Source organism: Sorex fumeus, unplaced genomic scaffold (genome assembly GCF_029834395.1).
Source record: "Sorex fumeus unplaced genomic scaffold, SorFum_2.1 ptg000037l, whole genome shotgun sequence".
Classification (NCBI taxonomy): domain Eukaryota; kingdom Metazoa; phylum Chordata; class Mammalia; order Eulipotyphla; family Soricidae; genus Sorex; species Sorex fumeus.
Genome location: NW_026606094.1, coordinates 33,586,993 through 33,611,180, shown reverse-complemented (window position 1 = coordinate 33,611,180; position 24,188 = coordinate 33,586,993). Strand labels below are relative to the sequence as shown.

General features: G+C 32.4%; 1 protein-coding gene across 1 annotated transcript in view; it reads left to right on the top strand.

The window, feature by feature from the left end:
* Positions 1 to 24,188, top strand: part of CACNA2D1 (calcium voltage-gated channel auxiliary subunit alpha2delta 1) — a 474,650-nt gene that overhangs the window by 409,452 nt on the left and 41,010 nt on the right. Inside the window, exons 19-24 of the mRNA XM_056118578.1 lie at positions 6,648 to 6,719; positions 8,371 to 8,442; positions 10,910 to 10,971; positions 17,864 to 17,940; positions 19,867 to 19,927; positions 22,725 to 22,822. Coding sequence (XP_055974553.1) covers positions 6,648 to 6,719; positions 8,371 to 8,442; positions 10,910 to 10,971; positions 17,864 to 17,940; positions 19,867 to 19,927; positions 22,725 to 22,822 — 442 coding nt within the window. The remainder of the gene's footprint in view (positions 1 to 6,647; positions 6,720 to 8,370; positions 8,443 to 10,909; positions 10,972 to 17,863; positions 17,941 to 19,866; positions 19,928 to 22,724; positions 22,823 to 24,188) is intronic.

Below are 24,188 nucleotides of genomic sequence, written 5' to 3'. Positions count from 1 at the left end.
TAAGTGATAAAGTTTTTAAGATTGTCTTTTCACAACTCACTATATAGCATAAAACAGGGGTTCCTGAAACATTGATGATAAGATCACGCCTTATGAGATTTGAAAGTGTAGAATCAGTTTTATTTGGTACCAAATTTGCTTGCAAATATTCCTACCCACCATTTAGCTAACTTAAAATTTAGTCAATACTACTTACTGTGCTTGAGTTTGATATATCCTATTTGGAACTTCAAATCTATGAGGTAGTGAGAGATAGTACCTACATGAGTTTGAACCTGTTTAAAAATAATGTTTCTCTGTGCACAGATGAAATTTTTCATTACCCTTTTCTTCTGGCAGTAATTGCCATTACAGAGTGTTTTGTAGTTTCAGGCTGACTTTTATTTATTTTTTTATTTTATTTATTGAACCACCGTAAGAAAAATTACAAAGCTTTCAGATTTAAGTCTCAGTCATAAAATGATCAAATACCCCTCCCTTTGCCAGTAATTCTTTTTCATCAAGAACCCCAATATACCCCCTCTTACCCCTGCTGATGCCTGTGAGGCATATGATTTCTACTTAACTCTCTCTCTACTTTGAATACATTCATTATTTCAACAAAATATGCACCATTATTGTTTGGAATTTTCCCCCAACAATCAGAACTGCTGAAAAGGCATTGTGAAATAATTTGTTTTCTATTGCTGGTTATGAAAACCATAGTGGCTGCATGATTTTGGATTTCTGATATTTTATTAATAAAGTCTGGGGGGATTTCTGCCAAGAGCCAGATAATTACAAGATTAGTTTCTGTGTGTCTGGTGCCATGACCATGCTGGAGAGCTGCATCTCATGACCTTGGTTGGGCCTGAAGAATGAGCTGGTTCCGCCCCCCTTCCCATGAGGCTGCAATTGCCCCATCACCGCCGGCTCATGCCTGGCTTTCCAATAAACTCTGAGGCGGTGGCAGAGTTTAACGCATAGTCCATTCACGTTTCTGCTGCAAGCTTCTTGGCTCTGGATTAGGTCCACGTGGCTCTGGTGCCATGGCCGTGCTGGAGAGCCGCTCATGGGGGGCAACTCATGGCCTCGGTTGGGCATGAAGGATGAGCCGGTCCGCCTCCCTTTCCATGAGGCTGCAGTTTCAGGCTGACTTTTAAAGGCCTGCATGACATTTGTTAAGTTAGAAATAGAAAATGTTTGCTCATCAGTGAAACTCTTTTTTTTTTCGGGGGGTTGATGGTTTGGTTTTGGTTTGGTTTAGTTTTGAGGCCACACCTGGCAGTGCTCAAGGCTTACTCCTGACTCTGCTCATAGATGATCCCTGATGGGGTCTGGGTACCATTTGGGATACCAGGGATCCGATCCAGGTAGGCTGCATTCATGGCAAGGACTTAGACTATCTGGTTCCCACTGGGTCATTACCAGAATTCACCTTTCTAACTGCCTGAAATATAGCCCCACTTAAGATTTCACCCCTAAATCTTAAAGGAATATATATGGATAAAGGTCTGTCTTATATAACACAGATGTTGATCCCTCTGCATTTTTATTCGAAGTATTGTTATACATGGGTACAAACATTTTTTAAAGCATTTTAGTTTCTGTGACAGGTTATTTTGGTTTGGGGTTTTGTTGTTGTTTGTTCGTGGATCATACCTGTTAGTGCTTAGGGCTTACTCCAGACTCTTAGTTTAGAGATAATCCTGCTGGTGCTCTTTGAACCGTTTTTGGTGCTGGCGCTCAACCTAGATCAACCATGCAAGGCAAGTGCCTTACTCACACAATATTATCTCTGACCCCTGTATTCATATGTATCTTATATTCCTATGTAATTCAACATTGTATTGATATTTAAGTGTTTTATATTCATGTTGGGCTGGAGCAATAGCATAGCAGGTAGGACATTGCCTTGCATGTGGCCAACCTGGGTTTGATTCCTCCATCCATCTCGGGGAGCCCAGCAAGCTACTAAGAGTATCCTGCCCTCACGGCAGAGCCTGGCAAGCTCCCCATGACGTATTCCATATGCCAAAAACAGTAACAACAAGTCTCACAATGGAGACGTTATTGGTGCCCGCTCAAGCAAATCAATGACAGTGCTACAGTGCTATATTCATGTAATCCATATAGGATTAATCATTTGACAAAAATTTCTTCTTTTCTGTTTTTTTCTTGCTACATAGAATATACTTTTTTATCATTTAACATTAATGTATCTGACTCCTAGTTGAAAAAATAAATTTAATAAAATTTATAAAAGTACAATGAAAATATGTTAAGCCCCTTACTAATCCCTGCTTATTTTTATCTAAATTATGTTACCTTTACATAGTTTCAGTTCGTATTTTGTAATAAGCAAGTGTTTTTCAGGTACACATTGGAAAACCAATAAAAATGAATGTCTGAAAAATAAGTGCATTTTGGGCTGAAATAAATTATTGTGAACTAAACATTGCTATGAATTTCATCATTAACATATTTCTGTTTTGTGGGTGATGTTGCATACTGTAGATACAAATAAATATAAACATTTTATAAACATGTAATATAAGTTATTTAAAATTTTGACAGATACTGTATAGTATCTAGTATATGTGTAAACTTAATCTTAATTATGTTATCATAAATTTATAAATATAAATAGAAGAGTATCACAATTTTCCATAAAATAGATTGTTAATTTACAAGGTGAAAGTCTGTTTATGTGTGGATTCTTTGCTAAATGCTCTGTATTTCTTCCAGAAAATCAGTCTAGATATATTTTAACAAAATCTTGTAATTTGTAGAAGGTATTTCTGTAAAAGTGTATATCAGTAATCAAATAGTAGCACTGCACTCTCCTCCCGTTTTTCATCGATTTGTTCAAGCGGGCACCAGTAACGTCTCCATTGTGAGACTTGTTACTGTTTTTGGCATATCGAATAATGCTACAGGAGCTTGCCTGTCTCTGCCGTGAGGGCAGGATACTCTTGGTAGCTTGCCGGGCTCTCCGAGATGGATGGAGGAATCGAACCTGGGTCGGCCACGTGCAAGGCAAACGCCCTACCCACTGTGCTCTTTGCTCCAGCCCAATCAAATAGTAATGTCCATATCAGTAATCAAATAGTAATCAAATAAATTCCTAATGACTTTAGGAAAACAATTGTCTTTTTAAAATATACTCAGTACCATGAAAACATTTTGACAAGTACATTGTATGTCCTGCTTTATTTCAAAAATGCATTTTACATTTTTTTCATGAAATTTTATTTGTTCAATGAGCGATAGCACAGTGGAGAGGGCATTTGTCTTGCACACGGCCAAACTGAGTTCAGTTCCTCAGCCCCTCTCGGAGAGCCCGGCAAGCTACTGAGAGTATCTTGCCCGTACAACAAAGCCTGGCAAGCTACCCATAGCGTATTCAATATGCCAAACACAGTAACAAGTCTCACAATGTTACTGGGCCCGCTTGAGCAAATCAATGAACAACGGGAGGACACTGACAGTGACAGTGAAGAAATATTATATAAGAAATGCGTACCATCTGTGTTTTGAAAGTCAATACTTTTATAAAAATCATGGTGATATGATTAAATCTTTATTAATTCTACAGATAAAACTTTTGATATAACTCTAAAAAACAAAGGCACGTATTTCAAGATATTTAGATTAAGACTGTAGAATCGTCTGTAATTTTTCATTCTAAAACTTTGACGAAATGTTACTTCTAAATATTTGGTTTTTCGTGTTTTTATATTTCCTGGTGCAAACCATATTTCCTAAATACATGTACATATTGGCAAAAAAATAGAAACTTTTAATATTTTAACTAGTCTGGCATTTTTCACTGAAAATATTTTAGAACTCTCCATCATCAATCTCAACTCACTGACACCTCTTCCTAATCAAGGAACTATCTGATAAAAATTGATAAAGGGAATAGAGCCCTAAGTTCTCATTGATGTGTAGTATGATGATTTACCATATTTCTGTTACTTCAGCCTATTGGTGTAGGTATACCAACAATTAATTTAAGAAAAAGGAGACCCAATGTTCAGGTAACTGTGAATGAATTGAACAGTGTCTTCAAATCTGTTGAATCAGAGTTGAGATTAAGCTTTTCTTTCTACAAGCATATAATTAATGCTGCCTTTCCTGACATCAAGCTTCCAAAGCATGAGGTGGAGAAGAGCATAATTTCTCAATAAACTGGAGCAAAAATACTATTAATGGCAGAAGTTATGCATTTGCTAACTAAAGATTGCTAGCAAATAATAATGATTTTAACAATCAGGGTGATCATAATGAGATGGCTTCTAAAATAAAGTTGTTTAATATTGTGAAATTAATGTCCAATCCAGATAATCTAAACTATTTGCTTATAAAATTAACTTCTAAATAGAAATAAGTATACAATCCTGATGTGATTATTTCTATAAATCGCAAACTTTAAAACCTACATTTTTAATGTTATATAAATTTAGACTGATAGTTGAGAAATATTTCTTAAGTAGTTTAAATGTCTAAAATGGCAGATAAGTATATAAGTATTTACTGCTCGCCTGAAAAACAGGAGAAAAAATTATTTATCTATTGAATAGAAATGTGAATATAATGCTACGTATGTTTGTTTGAGCACACTAAAAGTAATTCACATAAAGGAAAAGTCCTAACAATTTAGTACAGTTAGCTGTACTAAAAGAATTTCAGATGAAGGATAGTGATTTAACACTTAATATATGAAACTATCATTTCTTTTGTAAAAGTTAATGTCGCTGTATTGGAGAGGAAGTATGATATTTAGAAAAGATCATTAAAGCTATTCATAGAACTCAGTTCTTGGTTCTAGATATAACATTGTATACTTGAGAACTTCAAAAACTCAACAGTACTTAAATTTCTTATCTAAAAATATAAATAGTGAACTATGCAATCCTTATGTTCTACCCTTGACACTGTCTTCACCTAGGAAAATCAGAATTTTCTAAGATACACACACATCACAATATAAACTGGTTTTTGATTCTATCTAAAATTTTGTATAGTTTTGCCAGAACAGGCATAAATATTTATGAATAGTTTTTAATATTCCTGTTAAAAAAACAAACCCCCCCCCAGTCAATTCTAAAATGCAGAGTCATCAGGTGCTTCAGTGTTCTGTTAATATTAGAATTCTTTGACAATCAAAATTCCATATTGTTATATCAGTCCTCCTATATTTTATATTTTTGTGGAGGTTAAAATCGTGTTTCAGCCTTTTACTGGTATATTAAATTATTTTATGTCTCTACTTTGCATGTTTCTTGTCTATTATCTTAAATTATGTATTTTGTAGTCATGTACATTGTAGTAAATACTTTTGCTGTACCTTCAAAAATTGCATGTAAACGTTATGATGTAATTTAAAAATAAACAACCTGAAAAATGGTTTGTTTTATTTTTATTTTCTTTCTAAGAAAATTCTAAATGGCAAACTAGCTAGTAATCACACACACTAAATTTGGGGAGGTTTTTTTGACTTCTGGTTATTTATAATAATGCTATATTATTTATCCAAACAAATTTTGTAAACAATGTTTCTTTTTGTCTTTTATTTTAGTTCCACAAATGTTGTGACTATTATTTCAATTGGTATGCCAATTGTAAAAAAGAGAAATGTAAGATATTTTAATATCATATGAACGTTTTAGGAGTGTGGGAACTGGATTCCCATTCTCAAGTCTCTTTTGATGCATTATTAGAAAATTTTACTTTGGAAAAAATTATCAGCTAGATTGCCATTTAAAAATTAAAAGTTATGCATTCGATTTTTCTTTCATGATTTCATTTTCTTCTCTGTGTTTATATGTTGGATTGGGACATGATCGTCATATTGACAATTCTTCCTGATAATGCCTCCTCCCTGCATGCTGTTTGGGTCTGGTCATGCTATGCATTATCCATTGCATGTAAGATAATATTATTTATGTTTATATCTTCATTTTTATTATTTTGGCTTTGTTTTAGTGTTTGTTAGAAATTTAATGCTAGTATTATGGCACCTACATTAAAATTATTTCTTAAATGGATTTCTTTTATTTAAGCAATTCCGGATAATATTAGTTTTAGAGTAGTCTACTTTCATGAGATTTTCTTGATTTAATTTTTGGATTAAAGAATTTGATATTTTATATATTCGGTTTTCTTATTATAAAGTATATTAATTTTAAAATAAGTAGTTAAAATGAATAGTAGGAGCAGTAAGGTCCTGTGCAAACAGTGACCACATGTTCATCTATTATACAGTTCATGTATTTTACAATCTAATAGTAATATCCAGTAGTACAGAGATTTCTGATTATAGTTTGATAAATGAATCTTCAATAAAAGTGCCAGATATAGTTGAGATTATATTCTATGTGTGGATATTTTAGTCCCTTTTCTGTGATCTTGTGATTATAAACATAGCATTTAATGAAGCACTCAACACGAAACTATTCAGTTGGTTAGTTTGTCTTAATGCATTTGCTCTAATTCATAGATTATTTATTATTTAAAAATAATTATGAAAGGATATCACTTTATACAATTTGTCAGCTTCTTAATGTACATTAGGTAAGTAAGAAATATATCATTTTAGTTATTTTATATACAGCATCATTTTACAATGTTATGTCTGCTTAATAATTCTTTTGTGTATGTAGAATCCTAAATCTCAGGAGCCAGTAACATTGGATTTCCTTGATGCAGAATTAGAGAATGATATTAAGGTGGAGGTAAGTGTAACCACTAGGTCTAAGTAGTACCTTCAGGCTGGATACCATTATTCACCGATCCTACAGGTATCTGTTGAGTAACTTCATTAGATTAACCTCTTTCCCAGATACTGAGTACACGAAGATAAATGATATTTTTGTTAAAGTTTCTAAACCATGGAATCTCTCCCCAAAAACTGCATAAAAAGGAAGAAATAATCTAAGTTGGGTGTTACAGTAGTGTTTTGTTCTCTTTCCACAAATAAAGATATTTTAACTATTTTAATAAATAAGTTTATGAATTAGAAAAAAATAGAAATTATGGATATGGCTATAGTATTGAAAAAAGAGTTGTAGAGGAATCCAGCATCCTAACTATCCAGTGAGCTTGGGGAGGAGAGAAACTACCATGTATGTCTTACTAAATTTTATTCCAAAAATTTTTATTTTAAAATAAAAATTATATTTCACATGATTTTGTGAAATATATAAAATCATAAAATCCTCTAATAGAATCTGTTATTATAAGAAAATTATAGTAATAACATTCATTTAAGTGAATTATGTTTATCAGTCTTGGGATCAAGCATATTCCAAATATGTAGGGCTGGAGCGATAGCACAGCGGGTAGGGCGTTCACATTACAAGCAGCCAACATGGCCAACCCGAGTTCGATTCCTCCGCCCCTCTCGGAGAGCCCGGCAAGCTACCGAGAGTATTCGATATGCCAGACACAGTAACAACAAAGTCTCCAATGGAGACGTTACTGGGCCCGCTCGAGTAAATCGACGATCAATGGGAGGGCCTTTACCTTTACCTTTACCTATGTATATTTTATTATTTTTGAATTTGATATTTTTTTACATATCTTGATAGTGAAGTGTTTAATGTGAAGAAATGTTAAATAGCTTGTCTTCAGTTACTCAGCTAGTAAGTAGCAAAAGTAAGATTCAAACCAGCTACTTGGCCAGAGAGATTTTTTTAAAAACTTTCATACATTATAACTTGTCTTTTCCATACAAAACCATCATTTATATTTATAACCTTTCAAAAGGTGCTTTTAGTACTTAATTTGTATATTTTATTCTACTCATTGTGAATAGTAGAATTATTATACTTCTGTGAGGCATAATGGGGGAAGGTTTGATGATTAATAAAAATTCTGATGACATGTTGATTTAGTAGTAATATAATGATAAAAAACTAGTCTTTGGACTCAGTCATCACAGTATCACTTAATATCAAGCTAATTCACTACAGTAATATTATTTGTTCTCTTTTGTTTTCCTTCAATTCCATAAAGTTAAATTGATCCATTTTTAATTTATTACTTAATATCAATACTAAGTCACTGCAGCAATATTATTTTTATTCTCTAAGTCTGTTTTCCATTGGTTATATAATTATCGATCAAATTTTTATTTATTGCATCAAAAATTAATCACTGGTTGAAATTTTTTAAGCTGTATTCATAATTTTATAATAATATAATTGACTATATGCAACTTTCAAAAAATATTTCCAGAGGACAAGTGAAATTACTGGTAAAGTTAGTAACTTATTTTTACTGTGTGTTTTAAAAATAACATAAATCTTGAAAAAATATTCTTAAGATTCGACTTTGTAGACCATTGATTTCCTAAAATAAAATAAATACTTTGTTTCCTTTCAGATTCGTAATAAAATGATAGATGGGGAAAGTGGAGATAAAACATTCAGAACTCTGGTTAAATCTCAAGATGAGGTAAGAATTAATTCAGGTATGTTTCTATATTCATACACTCATATATATATTTGGTAACAGTTGTCATCAGTAACTTATTTTCTGTTCAAGTATTTGCTTCTGAGGAAAGAACTTTAGTAAACAAATTCCATTTACTTTTAATGATGCGCTTCTTAGCTGGAGGGTAAAATAACAGTAAGATATGTTTAATCTGCTTTCTCAATTTTTGAAATAACGTTCTTAGTATTTCTTAATGTAGTCATATAGTATTAGAAATATCTTGTACATTTTATTGTGTCTAATATTTTATCATCATAAGGAGTAAAACACAGGGGCTGGAGATGAGGAGTATAGTGGGTAGGCACTTGCCTTATAGTAAACCCTCAGTACCAGTCCAAAAACAAAAAGGAAAAAAATAATATTACACAGTATTTTATGTGTCCTTTCAGACCATTTCAATTACACATAGTTGTAAACATTTAATCACTTTCATTTTATGTATACAGAAGAATGTTGTTTTGAGTTACATAAAGTTGTTTCTTAAAAACTTTTGTTTACATCTTTCTGACTAGATTTAAATTATCTTATTATTTATGCACTTTATAGTATAATAATTTTTCATTTAAATCAGAGAGTAAATCAGGTGGTAACACAACCATCTCCATCAATCCCTGATTCAAGTATGTAATAAACTAATAATTTTATGTTTACACTAAAGAATTCTTGTGTATGAGGAGTTTATCTATCCTGCATCAGTCATATCTAGCTAGCATTTCTGCGCTCAAATATTTGAAAAATATATAGAAACATGAAAGCTTTTGAAACTGGAAATTTCATTTGAGCTTATTTATATACTTATACTCTTTCTACACAATATCATACTTTATGTACACGCAAATACACACAAACACACACATATATACACAAATATAAACAAACTTATCCTTAATTCTTCAATAGGTCTATACCTAGAATGGAGCATGTTTCTTAATATCCTTCTATCATGTGATATCATGTGATTTTTTTCATTTAGTATCATGAGTACCCCCCATTATTAAGAGAGGTACATATCAATATTAGTCATTTTGGACTGAATAGGGAAAAAAAATCAAGTTTTGTTGACTTTTGGCCTCTTCACCTAAATTTAAGTCATGATATTTACTTCCTCGGTCCTTAAAGATAAGAAGTAGATTATTCAGCCATTCTACCACTTTTTTCTTGGAGTCCACAAAGAATTCTTCAATTTACACATTTTTTCCACTTACAAAGTAATTTGTTTTCTAAGGAAAATCATTTGCTTTTGCCCCACCAACATACTTGAGTTCCTGTGACCAATATCCACAATTATTTGACATGGTTTATTACATAATATTAAGATATCTTTTTTGTTCCATTGATCTGATACTATTTTTTCTAACTTGATGAACATTACTGATATTTCATTTTGTCTTAAAATGAAGAAAACATGCATGGATAAATATATAAACATTTACTTCTCTTAAGAATTCTAGCGGTACAAAAATCTCTCGTTCCCCACTTTCCTCATCCTCTGTAAGCAATGCCACAGTGACAGGCAGCACTGTATGATAGTTGCAATATGATTTTAACATCTTTTTTCTTTCATCCTGTCAATTTAACTCCTTTGGACTTACTTCTTCCATATAAATTATGAAAAATAATAGTATTTAGTCTAGAGGGTTGATTAAATGAGACAAATGACTGTAAAATACTAAGTATGTGGCCTAATACCAGTCATGAGTATTATTCAGTTAGCATTTCAGGGACTGTTATTCTGATGACAATGATGAAGCAGAATACTGAATGAACTGAAAATGTACCTGTGTGCCATTATAAGTAAATAGGTACACCATTGCTAATATAAGAAAGAATGTTAATTTCTTGTCTAGTGTTCAGTAACTGTAAATGAAGGATTCTGTAACCATCAATTCTATATAATTGTAATTCATATTCCTGGTGGTTTACTTGTTTTTTTGCCCTTCAATGACTACTTAGTCTCTTATGATTAATAGATACTATAATAATATCCTTATAAGAACAGTAATGTGTAATCATATATTAGGATCTATATATATATATATCATATATAAAAACCTCACTAAGTTTACTGACATCTGCAACTTCTCTTAAGTATGTACTACCTAGTAGGAAAATAGCTTAGCCTTATGAATTATTTTATAGTTCTATTTCATTATTATCATATATTTTCAGGAAATATTTTCAAAGCTTTCCAATTAATAATTTTGTATAAGTTTCTAAAATCTTCTGCTTCTAAGCCCTTAAATTTATTATGTGGGTAATTATTTTTGCCCTAAAATACTAACACATAGCTCAGACATAGTTAAGTGTGAAATAAAGTATTTGTAAAGAGTAATGAATGACAACAGGACTTATAAATAAATTCTAGTGTTCCTATTTTCACATAGATTTCATATAAACTTAGAATAAGAATCTAAACTTTTTTTTCTAGAGATACATTGACAAAGGAAACAGGACATACACATGGACTCCAGTTAATGGCACAGATTACAGGTAATTAACTATATGTGTTTATTGTGTAGAAAAATATTTAGTTCACTGTATTTCACCTATTTAAGTGTTCATTTTTCTAAATAATAACTAGTAAGTCTTTGCATACTCAGAAACTATTTTCAATATAGTTAAAATAGAAGCTATTCTTTCTAGAGTATAAATATACTAAAGTTATAAATTCTATTTTTTTCTTTATGTCTTTCTTATTTTTGTTTTGTTGTTGCTGTTGTTGTGAATGTTGTTGTTGGGCCATATTCAGCAGTGATAAGGTCTTGCTCCTGGCTCTGGCTCAGGATTTACTCCTTGCAAGGCTAGGAGGATCATAAAGGGTACCAAGGATGAAACCCCAGCCAGCCATGTTCAAGGCAAGCACCCTACCCATCATACTATCTCCCTAGCCCCTAAAATTCTGATTTTTAATATAAAAAATAAATAACAACATAAAATTTAGAAAACGTGATGTAGATATGTTTGATATTCTGTATATCCATGATACAGATGATAAATGTTAAGAAAAATTAGCATACAATAATTGCACTCATTTGTGGAATATAAAGTAATATAATGGAAGACTAATACCCAAGGATAGTAGGGATAAGGGCCAGGAAGATTTCTCCACAGCTTGGAAGCCAGCCTCACATGCTGGGAGAAAAGGCAGCTGAGATAGAGAAGGGACCACCAAGCAAATGATGCTTGGAGGCCTCACTCGGGATGGGAGATGTGTGCTAAAAGTAGACTATAGACCAAAAATGATGGCCACTTACTACCTGAATTGCAAAGCATAAAAGGAGAGAGAGTTAAAGGAAATGTGCCAGCCCCAGAGGCAGGGCGGGTGGGGTGGGGGTGGAGGGAGGGATACTGGGAACATTGGTGGTGGAGAATGGGCACTGGTGGAGGGATGGATACTCAGCCATTGTATGACTGAAATGTAATCATGAAAGTATGTAAGTTTGTAATTCTATTTCACTGTTTTATTAAAAATTTTAAAAAGAAAAGTTAGTATTAATGTATAGTTATGCCCTCCAACTCACTTCACCCTTTGTCAGTTTACATTGCTTACATTTAGGCTGTCAGTGAAGTTCAATTAAGTCAGTTAAATGCAATTAATTAAGTCAATTAATGACATAAGTTCAATTAATGGCATAATCTGATACATAAGTCTCATAATTTACCTCATAAGTATTAATTCTGTAACATCCCAGTCCCTCTGAACTGATGGGAATTGGAAAAGTTTGTCAGTGAATATCCTATAATCTCTTGGTGATTCTTCCTGCTTTAAAGTTAGCTGAGCATTCCCTTTACTTTCTTGCTCTAACTTTTCTCAGAAGTCACAGCCTTCCCCATGGTTCTGCTTCCTGATCCTCAGAAAACTCAGGCTGATCTGTCCTGAGTCTGCCCTTGGTGTCACTAATTCACTTTTCCTAAAATTGGTGTCAGCAAGACTATGAACTCATGTCACCAGACCACACCTTCCACCAGACATCTTTTTTAACCATCACCTACATCTCATTCCTAGAATTTTTTTCAACATAGCTTATTCACTTTCTTTCCTATACACAGAGATCACTTGTTCTCAAACTGTGACATCCCCACACTTAGCTAAGGTAAAACATAGGTATTTGCTTTCAATATAAACTCTAAAAGAGATTTAAAACTCAATGCTTTTTAGATTCCACAGATAAAATTACTCTATGGCATGCTATAAAATCATTTAAATGTTTATTCACAGTTATACTGAGCTGCTCATGCTGGTAACACATAATTTGCAAATGGGTCAGCTCCATGAGCCACACTTTAAGTAGCTTTCTCAAAGATGAATCTTTAAATATTTGAATTCTCAGGATTTTAAAAAATCTCCTCTCCCCTAAATTGTCTTTATACCCTTTCCTTAGGTATCTGTTTGAGGTCATATTTTGCAATGTGTGCAATGTTAAAACTGACACTGTTTTATAATCTTTGATATTTCCCTCCATTCTAGTTTTCAGGTCACTGCATTTTATCTATACCTTCTTTCTTGTAGCCCAACTTCAATAATTACTTTGTTTTAATTGAGACTTACAATGAGTTCATCTCCATTTCTGTTGGCACCTTTGTGCCCTTCTGTCCCACTCTATCAGAATAAATTCTCAGAATCTTACTATGTTCACACTCTTGCATATGCCCTTAACTCTCCCTTAATCATGCACAGGTTTCACAAACAGTTTGGCAAAATCACAGTCCTGATTAAACTCAAATTACTACAACACAGAACAGTGATTTATAATATCTCCATCTTTTCTCTTTACTCAACAGTTACTTTACTCAACAGTTACTTAAGAAATAGCCTTACTAATATTAGTTAAATTGTTCTATTTCTACAGTCAGAATTTCCAACATATTTTCTATCTCAGTTCAATTTTCAAAAGTTATAAAAAGTTTGTCACAGCCATTAGAAGTCCACAGGATTAAAACCCATTGAGCCTTCAGTTCTTAGATTTTACTCCCAGACTGTATGCAGAACATTGTTGGCGTAAACTATACTGACCTCCTTACAGCTCTTCTTAAACACTGTTATTCTCTGTGTCTGATCCCTTGAAACTGAAGCTATTCCTGTCTAGAATGAATTTTCTTCAGTTATTCACATGCTCAGATTCACTGTATTCATCACCCATGTTTAACTTTTCAGCCTTTCAATAAGAACTTCTCTAACAACATTGTTTAAAACGTAAAATATCAGATTATGTTACTCTTTACTTTTCTGCTGTGAATCCTTCATAAACTTCACCATCATTAGACATATATGTAATATACTCATATGAAGCACATTTAGAAAAATGTATTTCCCTTGCTTATTGTTTTTCCTTCTCAAATAAGTTCTAAGAGGGCAAGGTTCTAAGTCGATAGTTTCTAAGATAATTTCCTGCTTCATACTTAATATACAGCTCACAACACAGTAACGCATAATAATAGATATTCTATAAATATTTACAGAATTTAAATATTATTTCTGTCAAATTCACATTCGATAGAAAAGTTTCAAATTCCCATCAAAATATTCCACTATGAAGAAATCTGACTATATATTAACATATTGTGAATATATAATCTTGTCGGTTATGGTGTATACAGCCATTTTTTTCCTAACAAAAAAATAAATAAATTTCCCCATATCTACTAGTTTAGGATATACATATAACTTAGGTAAACCTAGATTACTAAGTATTTCTATAGATGTTTTCTTGTGGGTTCACGGTATGTCATATAGAATAAAAATAGAAGAAGAGAACATAAATATTGATGTCACACTATACCACATGCCAATCTCCAATTTAGATTTTATAATGTTAAATAACATTGAACAACTATTTATTTTACTTTTTTTCCCCATTTGTTGGTTTCATTTCTTTTAGGCAACTCTACACACAAATAGTCCTTCTGCACATAATTTTTTTATTCCTCATCCATGATCATGATCACCTTTCAATGGTGGACAAATTTGTCAAAAGGATCATTTAGAAGAAATAATCTAGAAAAATCTTTATAGGCTATTTCATAATGAAACGAAGTATTGGGTGCACAGCATGAGAATGTTCTCTTTGTCTTTGTTTCTTATTTGAAAAGTGTCTAAGCTAGAAAAACAAGACGCTCTGACCTTTACAATGAGTCAGCAATGATGGTTTATCCCAAAGTAGTCATGATTACAATCTGAGGGATGTTGCATTTTTATCATACCTTATTTAAATATATACTTTAATGCTCACTAGTGTGCATCAATATCTTTTCCTCATATATCTAGCCCCAATATGAAGTGTTGCAACATTAACACCATTTTCTGCAGTTTTGGGTTCATTCTTTGTCACAAAATTTTATTTCCTTTCATTTTCATTCAAGTTAAATTTAAGCTCCAAGTCTGGTATTTACATCATACATTTCTAATCCAATATATTTTCCCTATCATTTCTACCACTGCTGTACTCATACAAATCATTGTTTCCTTAACAGACCCCAGACTCCCTTTGAATGCATATTTTTCTCACATATTTTATTCTTGAATTTACAAAATTTAGTCAGATGAATCCTATTTGCATTTTAGCGACTTCCCTAAAGCTCTATAAATGAATTCACAACAAAAATTTGTATCAACGCGTTATGTCCACATTGTAGGAAAAAAGAGCATATTTTGAGTTAATGTGTAAGGGTCTAAATTTCACTTTATGATCACTAAGCCTAGAGCTCAGATTTTGAAATATAGTAATTATTCTAATAAATATAAAACCTATTATTTTAATTTTATAGTATAAATGACTGTTAAAAAATGTTTTATAGATCTTTAACCAAGTTTTAGTGAGTTAACAAAACATTGCATGTTCTCTTAATCTATCTGGTAGCTACTGACTTCATTAGACTGTAATCCCTAGGAGAAAAATAACACTGCCTAGGTCTGGAGTTTTATATAGTCAGAGAGAGATAGCAAACATTGCCTCTGATGGCATCATTGGCTAGGAATGTTGAAGAGGTTATCTGCTATGGCTTGAAGAAGTAAGTTTGTCTTAAAGATAGAAATAATTAAGTGTAACTATTGTTCTATACAGTGGAATGTAGCTATTAATAACAAGCCAATAAAATGTATATTCTCTATGTCAGTTTTAAGACTTCTATGGTGTTCCTCATGAGTTTCCACAGTACTTTTACGATACATCAGATGTAATCCAAGCTTATGGAGTGACACTGTAGGAGCAACATGATATAACGTCATCAGATTTAATTAGAAATTTCTTTTAGTGATAAATGCTGATGGAGCAATAAAAATGTCCTGATTTCCCTTGAGAGGAATTTTTAGGAGACACTATTCAAATGCATAGTAATTTTGATCTACATTTTATAAAAAGCAAGTGAATCATGAAAGGTCATCTTGCTTTCAGACTAATTGCACTGCTTATTTTAGTTTTAATCTCTCTCTCCATTCAGAGGAAGTAACCAATAAAATAAAAGCAGAGATTTTCATTAAATACACATAGCATTTTATTTCTCTGACCTTTTCCCATAAGGAAAGATCTGTGATTTACTTAATGAGGGAGAAAGATTTGGAATTAGGGGTAGCAAGCATCCACACACTTTACTATCTTGCTGAATAATTAAATTTTAGCAAATAAATCCTTTCTTGTTTCATCTTAATAGAATGAATTCTTATTGTATCTAATCATAAGTAAAAAACTTGAAATTCATATTTCCCATTTGTACTGTCCATAAAAATATATAACGAGATTAAATTTGAACAGCTATCCCAGAGCCTGAGAAACATGAGACTTCAGTGGTTTAAAAAAAATTCCAATATCTAAAAATACTTTGAAGCCTAAAAGCATACATGATTTCTGGTACAATGCTAAATTCTTGGCTAAATATTATAAGTGAATGCTGCATGACTCAACTGGTCATATCAATCAAGATCACTTTTGAAAAAAATAATTGCATTAAGAAACATGAGAGGGTCTGGAGCTATAGGACAGATGGTAACGCGTTTGCCTTGCATGCGGCCGACCTGGGTTCGATTCCCAGCATCCCATATGGTCCGCCAAGCACCAACAGGAGTAATTCCTGAGTGTATGAGCCAGGAGTAACCTCTGTACATTGCTGGGTGAGACCCAAAATGTTAAAATAAAAATCTGAGCGATATCATCATCTTTATACCCATAGTTATGTTTCTTTCTATAGTCAAGGTAGAGCAAAGATCATGTTTTTATTGTAAATGTGATGAAATGTTATGCTTGCTTACTCATATTAGTCATTATAATTAGCAGAATATTGCACATTAATCTATTAGAAAACTGAAAAATATTAAAATATTCTGACATCTATATTATGTAGGCTGGAGCGATAGCACAGCAGTAGGGTGTTCGCCTTGCACACAGCCAACCTGGGTTTGATTCCTCCACCCCTCTCAGAGAACCTGGCAAGCTACTGATAGTATCACTCCCACACAGCAAAGCCTGGCAAGCTACCCGTGATGTATTTGAGATGCCAAACACAGTAACAACAAGTCTCACAATGGAGACGTTACTGGACTGGCTCAAACAAACCAATGAATAACGGTAGGATAGTGCTACAGTGCTTATATTATGTCAGAGTGAATGGGATAAAATATGAATGAAATATGAATAGAGAATGAATGGGTGACCAAATATTCGTTTTAAGAACTATAAAGAAATCTGAATTTGCTCACCTACAGGCACTGGGGAACTTACCTAAAGAATTTTAGGATCAGAGAGCCACAACAGGTAGGGGGCATGCTTCCAGCCTGGTTCAATCCCCAGGCATGGTTTATGGCCCCCTGATAACCACCAGGAGTTATTCTGAGCACAGAGGTAGGAATAAACCCTGAGCACTGCAGAGCCAAAAAAAGGAAAAGCAAAAAAATAAATTAAAGAATTAATAAATAACACTTTTACATTTCTAATTTTAATAGTGTTTATTTGCTACAAGACAATTTAAACTTCTATATATACATTCATCACATAGAGATATACAGTTGGTGTATATTACTTTGTTTAAATACACCCTTAATTTTCATTTTTTTAGTATCAATGTATTTTAACATTTTTCTAATAATATTCCAGGTAATTTTTTTCAAAACTAATTTATAGGTTAATTTAGGAGCATATTTCCCCTATGTTTCTTCTAACTTCTTATAATGCAGATAACAGGACGCCTTTGAATAGCAAAACTGAACTAAGTACTATATTTTCTGAGTACATTTTTCTGTCAAATTAAAACGTCATTTCCTTTCCATGAGGAAGATCTTTGGAATTTCCACGAACTTGATGTCTTTTTGTTGTTGTTGTTGTTGGTGGTGGTGGTGGTGGTTTGTTTCATTTTTGTTTGTTTTGTGTTTATGCTTCTCTTGTTTCTATTGCAGTTTGGCCTTGGTATTACCAACCTACAGTTTTTACTATATAAAAGCCAAAATAGAAGACACAATAACTCAGGCCAGATGTAAGTACTGTGAAAGCAACTTCAGGGTCTATTTGTTATCTCCTACTATCAGATGTTTAGAACGTCTAGATTTTGGAATACCTAAGGCTTTGTATATACATTGAGTAGGTGTTATTACCAAATCTACAGCAATGATTCTAACCCATTCCAAACATGCAAGGAACAAGATATATTCTACATGGATAGAATATAAGCAGGTACTCCAGTCTAACTGGCATTCCCCTCACCATGCTCCCCTGCTTGCTTTGTGCTCATAGAATCATTGCAATGCCATGTCCTCTGTTGCTGTTGTTTTAAGGGTCTGCAAGATGGCACAAAATGTTTCATATAGTTTCACTGGCAGCACCATGATAATAAAGCTTTATTTTTTCTTTTTTGTTGTTGTTGTTGCATTTGACAAGAATAATATTGTGCTCCACATCTTCTATTTTGGTTGAATATATTAAATTATATTAGTCTTTGCTTTGGTTTGGAAATTAGCTTTCTTTTTATAATCCAAATGAATGAGGTCAACAGCTCAAATTTGAGTATCATTTTTTGAAGCATCATTTAGAATGTGGAGTAATTATTAACCTTAATGCATATCCCAAGCCATTATTAACTTTGTTCTTGGTAACTAGTCTTTGTAAAATAAAATGACCATCATATCTTTGTAAACCACTCAATTATTACTAATAACCTAAAATTTTTATTACAATAAAATGAAAATAGACACATATGTATATGTTTACATATGACTGTAAATGTCCTACAGTTTCTTTCCTTTGTTGGTTATTTTTTATTCCCTAAATTCTAATTTTCATAACACATCAAAATAATTTTTATATTCATATTTCCATTTTCAATTCATAGATATGATGGTCTTTTAGCAACCAGCAACTTTGCATGAGCTAATTTTTCACTTGATAAATGAGGGAATGACCAGTGTGTCTCTGGTGATTGGTATATGCTTGTTTACAGGCTAATATGAGTATTGCACCTGCATTAACCACTTTGCAAAATAGACTCTTAAAATATGCACAGTACAGAAAGGGAACTCTAGAAATAATTGACAGGACATCCAAGACATACAAGACATACAGTCTTCAGAAATTTGTCTTTTTTCAGACTACAGCTGTACATAAATAAACCTCTGATCTATGCACAATATTTTTATTCAAGGAAGTCATTGAATAAAATATTGGTTGTGACCCCCTTTGCTTTACCCTCTTTTTTTTTTGTTTCCCTGCTTTCTCTTTCTGATGGATTTTCACAGCAAAAAGGAGGAAAATGAAGGGCAAGTATTTTCTTGTTGCTCAATTACTTTCTGTTTAGTACACTTGACATTTCCACTGATATTCCCATTCCTATTGGATATTATCCTCTGTGCTTCTCATTTGCCAGAATTTCCTCCATGATCATTCAAACCTTAGCAGCAAAACAAGGGAAAAGATATGTTTTGTGTTTTCATACGAATTTGTTTCACTTTTATCTTTTTTCTTAGACTTAAATGTGTGTGCTTATTTTCTTCCACTTCACAAATTCAAACCTAACATGAATATTACTATTTTACTGTGACATTAATGGGTTTATGAAAATAATTTACCATAATATTAGTAAAGTTTTTATGTTGGCATCTTAAATAAAATACATCACAATGACATAAATCACTTTTTAAAGCATATCTTGGTTATGGTAGAGTTAGTACCATGTAGATATATATATTATAAATTATAGATATAACATTTTATCAAATTCAACTTATAATATATACTTTAAAATTAAATAGATTAAATTTCGAGTATTAAAGATCTTTATATTCACTGTATTTGAACTAAAGAGTAGTTTTTTTTCCTCACTATATTATCATTCAAATACCTTTTTAATGTAGAATATCAGAGTTATATTCTGAATCACTTATCTAACCAAGTATTACTGTCATTGCAGATTCAGAAACACTGAAACCAGATAATTTTGAAGAGTCTGGCTATACCTTTATAGCACCAAGGTTTGTTTTTCTCTTTTTTTTTGTTAATTTATATTTTAATAACTGGTCTAGATGGGTAAGCCTTTTGTAACTTTCCTGAACTGCTATCAAAACTATTTCAACGGTATGGAAGCAGACAGGACAACAACCAAAAAAATAATCATAAATCTGTTGGTTCATTTAGTTATTCTTGGTTCCTAACTACAATTTGCAGACTGAGGGACAAAGTAATGAACAGTGTGGAGCTGGAGCTGGAGCTGTAGCTACATTGGGGAGGGCATTTGCCTTGCATGTGGCCAACCTGGATTCGATTTCCAGCATCCCATATGGTCTCCCAAGCACTGCCAGAAATAATTCCTGAGTGCAGAGCCAGGAGTAACCCCTCTGCATTGCTGGGTGTGACCCAAAAAGCAAAAAAGAAAAAAACAGTAGTGAACAATGCAGGTATAAACTCTAATCTCACTGCAAAAAAGATTACATCTGACAATAATGAAGATTGTGTATTTTGCACATAGTATATGATTGCACTTTATATGCATAGTATATGATTGTACATTATATGCATATGCCTTAGCAATAAAATATGTATGCCCAGATATATGTGTGCATTCACATATGAATTAGCCTCATAATTGATGTTTATTTAATATTCTAATATAAGTTAATAAGAAAACATTGTAATATATTGACATTGCTCATATAATATTTAAGATTAAAATAATGATTCCTCTGAAGTTTATTCTATTCATATAATCCCCCTTTCCTATCTCTGATGCACATTTTTATCTCTGTTTCTATTTACATAAAATTTTTGAAGCACTTAGTAATCCAAATAGCATATATCACAACATTTGTCTGGGCTACTTCAAAACTATACCCAACCCAATGGTTTTCTGTTGGTGGTGCCCAAACGTGTAAGGACATTCATAATTCTTGGAACACTTAGGTCAATAATTATTAACATGAGGTTCTCAAAACCCTGTGGGTCCTTTCAGAGACTCACCAAGATTAGAATTCTTTTACTGTAGCACTGTAGCACTGTCCTCCCTTGTTCATCGATTTGCTCAAGCGGGCCCAGTATTGTCTCCATCATGAGACTTCTTGTTACTGTGTTTGACATATTGAATATGTCATGGGTAACTTGCCAGGCTTTGCCATGCAGGCAAAATACTCTCGGTAGCTTGCCGGGCTCTATGAGAGGGGAAAAGGAATCGAACCCAGCTGCATGCAAGACAAACGCCCTACCACTCTGCTGTCGCTCCAGCCCAATTCTTTTACTAATACTGTCAAAGTATGGTTAAATTTTTCATATATTGACATTTGCATTGACAGTACAAAATAAGTAGGGAACAGATCAAGGCAGGGATACTATAGTGTACTAGAAATCATCTTTTCTTTGTAGTCAGGCACCTACAGGATGGAGAAAGCCAGTTTCACATTAAAATATCATTAACTGAAGCTTTGTCTTTGAATATATGTCATTTAACGTTCTTTGTGATGAAAATGGAAGCTTTACTGCATGAAGCAAAACTTGACTGACTCAAAGAAGAGCACTCATATAATTTGAATTTAAGTGCTGAATGGGTGTTGTTTGCTTTTTTGTGTAAAGTATTTTACTTGAAAGAACAAATGACATGATTATTCAGACGTCAATATTTGACAAACAGTTAAAAAGAAAAATCTACTGAAGTAAATATTGTCTTTGAAGAAAACAACTGGGTTGTTTTTGCCAGTTACAAAATCTTATTTATTTCTAATAAATCTAATTTATTTCCAACAAAATCAGAATTGAGAAAACTTATAATCATTACTTGAGGCTTATACCTTCCCAATAATTGTAGACTCAACTGCTAAAATCAGGGAAGATATTGAGGAATGAAACTTTCAGTATTATGTAATAGGATATATTATCATTTAGAGTATCTGCCTAATGCATATTTAAGTAAATAGCTTATAATGCTATAATATCATGGGTGAAAAATGCTTCAGTGTACAAAAGATATTGATACTCTTCCAGGTTTCATATGAAAACCATCAATTAAAAATAATAAAATTGTCAAATTGTGGCTAGAGAGATAGTACTGTTGGTACACTTTTCTTACATGTGGCAGACCTGAGTTCAGCACCAGGCACTGCATAAGATCTCCAAGTAGTGTCAGAAGTGATCCTGGAGCACAGTGGCAAAAGTTCTGAAATCCAGGGTACGGTCCTAAACCAAAAAATAAAAATTAAAGTAATCAAATTTTGGTTGTCACCTAAGAAGTATAGCTACAATGATCAGAAATGACTATCAAAAAAGCCTCTTTTCCATCTGCAAATCTATTCGAAGACATAACTTTTTATTTTCCCAAGGAAAATCTTTTCATTGCCTGAATGCAGAGGCATATTTGTCTTTTACGTCATGCTTAAAGAGACTTACAAATAGATAAATCAGTGTACCTTTTCTCACTAGTTTATTTCTACCACTATCATGGTTATAACATTCACCTAACATATAGAGAGCTCATTATTAACATTTAATTAATAAATATTTTAATTTAACAATTTTAATTTCAATACCTAAGGCATAGAGTGAACTTGTGTGACAAAAATTACAAAAATTATTACTTATGGAATACATACCATCCAAATGTCAAATCCCTAATATATATTATCTATATCTCTACCCTTTCTCTTAATGTATTGATTTATAATACAAATACATAATAAGGAGACAGTCAGTGACTTGCAAAGACACATAACTAGTTTCACAAATGTTAACTGTGATTAACGTGTACATTGTGTTATTGTTTTAAAACCTGATATTCTATTTTTTCAGAGATTACTGCAATGACCTTAAAATATCAGATAATAACACTGAGTTTCTTTTAAATTTCAATGAGTTTATTGATAGAAAAACTCCAAACGACCCATCATGTAAGTATGCATTAATTCACAGTTATTACATCACGGTGGTTATATCTGAAGAGGTTACATAATAGATGATTAGTTAATTGGGAAGCAGGTTTACTCTCAGAATTTTAAATGGTTAAATTTAATAGTTTGATCCTTAATTTTAAATATTAAAGAAATTTCCAATATTATAAGTGAAACTGAATTTTCAAAGCTAGTAATGAATACTTGCAAATGTTTCAGTGTAAGTAGAATACCGAATTACTTTATTCTCATTGCTACTCTCAAATTCAGGGATTTTGAATAATCTTTTGAAGACTTTTCATTGTTATCCTTTATATAAATATATATCATACATATAGCATGCATTCATTAATTTATAACTTATATAAGTTTTTAATTAAGAAAATGAACAAATACATATTATTTAATGTTTTTCTTTATCCCAGGTATATACCAGTTAACTTTTTATCTTAAAATATAGTAATATACTACTGTTGGATCTAGTGGGATGACTACATACAAGTGTATTGTATACCACAAACCTAATAAGCCCCTGAAGCTTGCCTCTGTCTTACTTCCAGACTTCTTCTTCTTGCCCACCCCTTATCATCAATTTCTCTCTTACCCTAGAATCAAAGGGTGTCTTTTAAGGAGTCAAAGGCTAGGATGTAAGCTGGAGTCATTGGTAGAGCAATGCAGTCACAGGTGGTGAGAATGGAGTTAAGAACACTGTATGCCTGGAACCCTATTGTCAACAACTTTGTAAATCACAATGTTGCATTTTATAAAGTAATATACACATTTTATTTTTTTAAAAAAAGGAAGTTTAGGATAAGCCAGAAAGAAAGCTAGTGTAGAGGTTAAGGTGTTTGCCTTATAGTCCAGGGTTTGATCTGTATTGCATGAGCTTAGGTTTCTTCCTGGCTCTATGCTCAGGGACATTCCTGGCAATGCCAGAGATTAAAATGGGGTTTTTGACTTGATTTTAGGATAACAGTTATCCCATTAGAAGATTTTGAAAGATGATACCAGAAATACCAATGTTACCTTTTCATCAATATCATTACTCTACTAAAGTCAGTCTTGGAATAAATTTGTTTTGAATATTGTTGGTCTGTTCCTTGGTCATAACAATATGATATGATTATACTATGCACACACATATATAATAGGCTTTATGTTTATACATAAAGTCATCCTTGATATTAAGGAATTACTAACTAACCTACAAAATAAGCTATTTCTTCAATGTTTCCTGTTGTCTCATTTAATATATATTTTTATAAAATTTAAAAAATAAATTTGCCTTATTGGGAATTGTCTGTTCCACTCCTACTTCTGTCTGTATTTTAAAAATGTGACACAAGGTGAACAATATAAACAATAT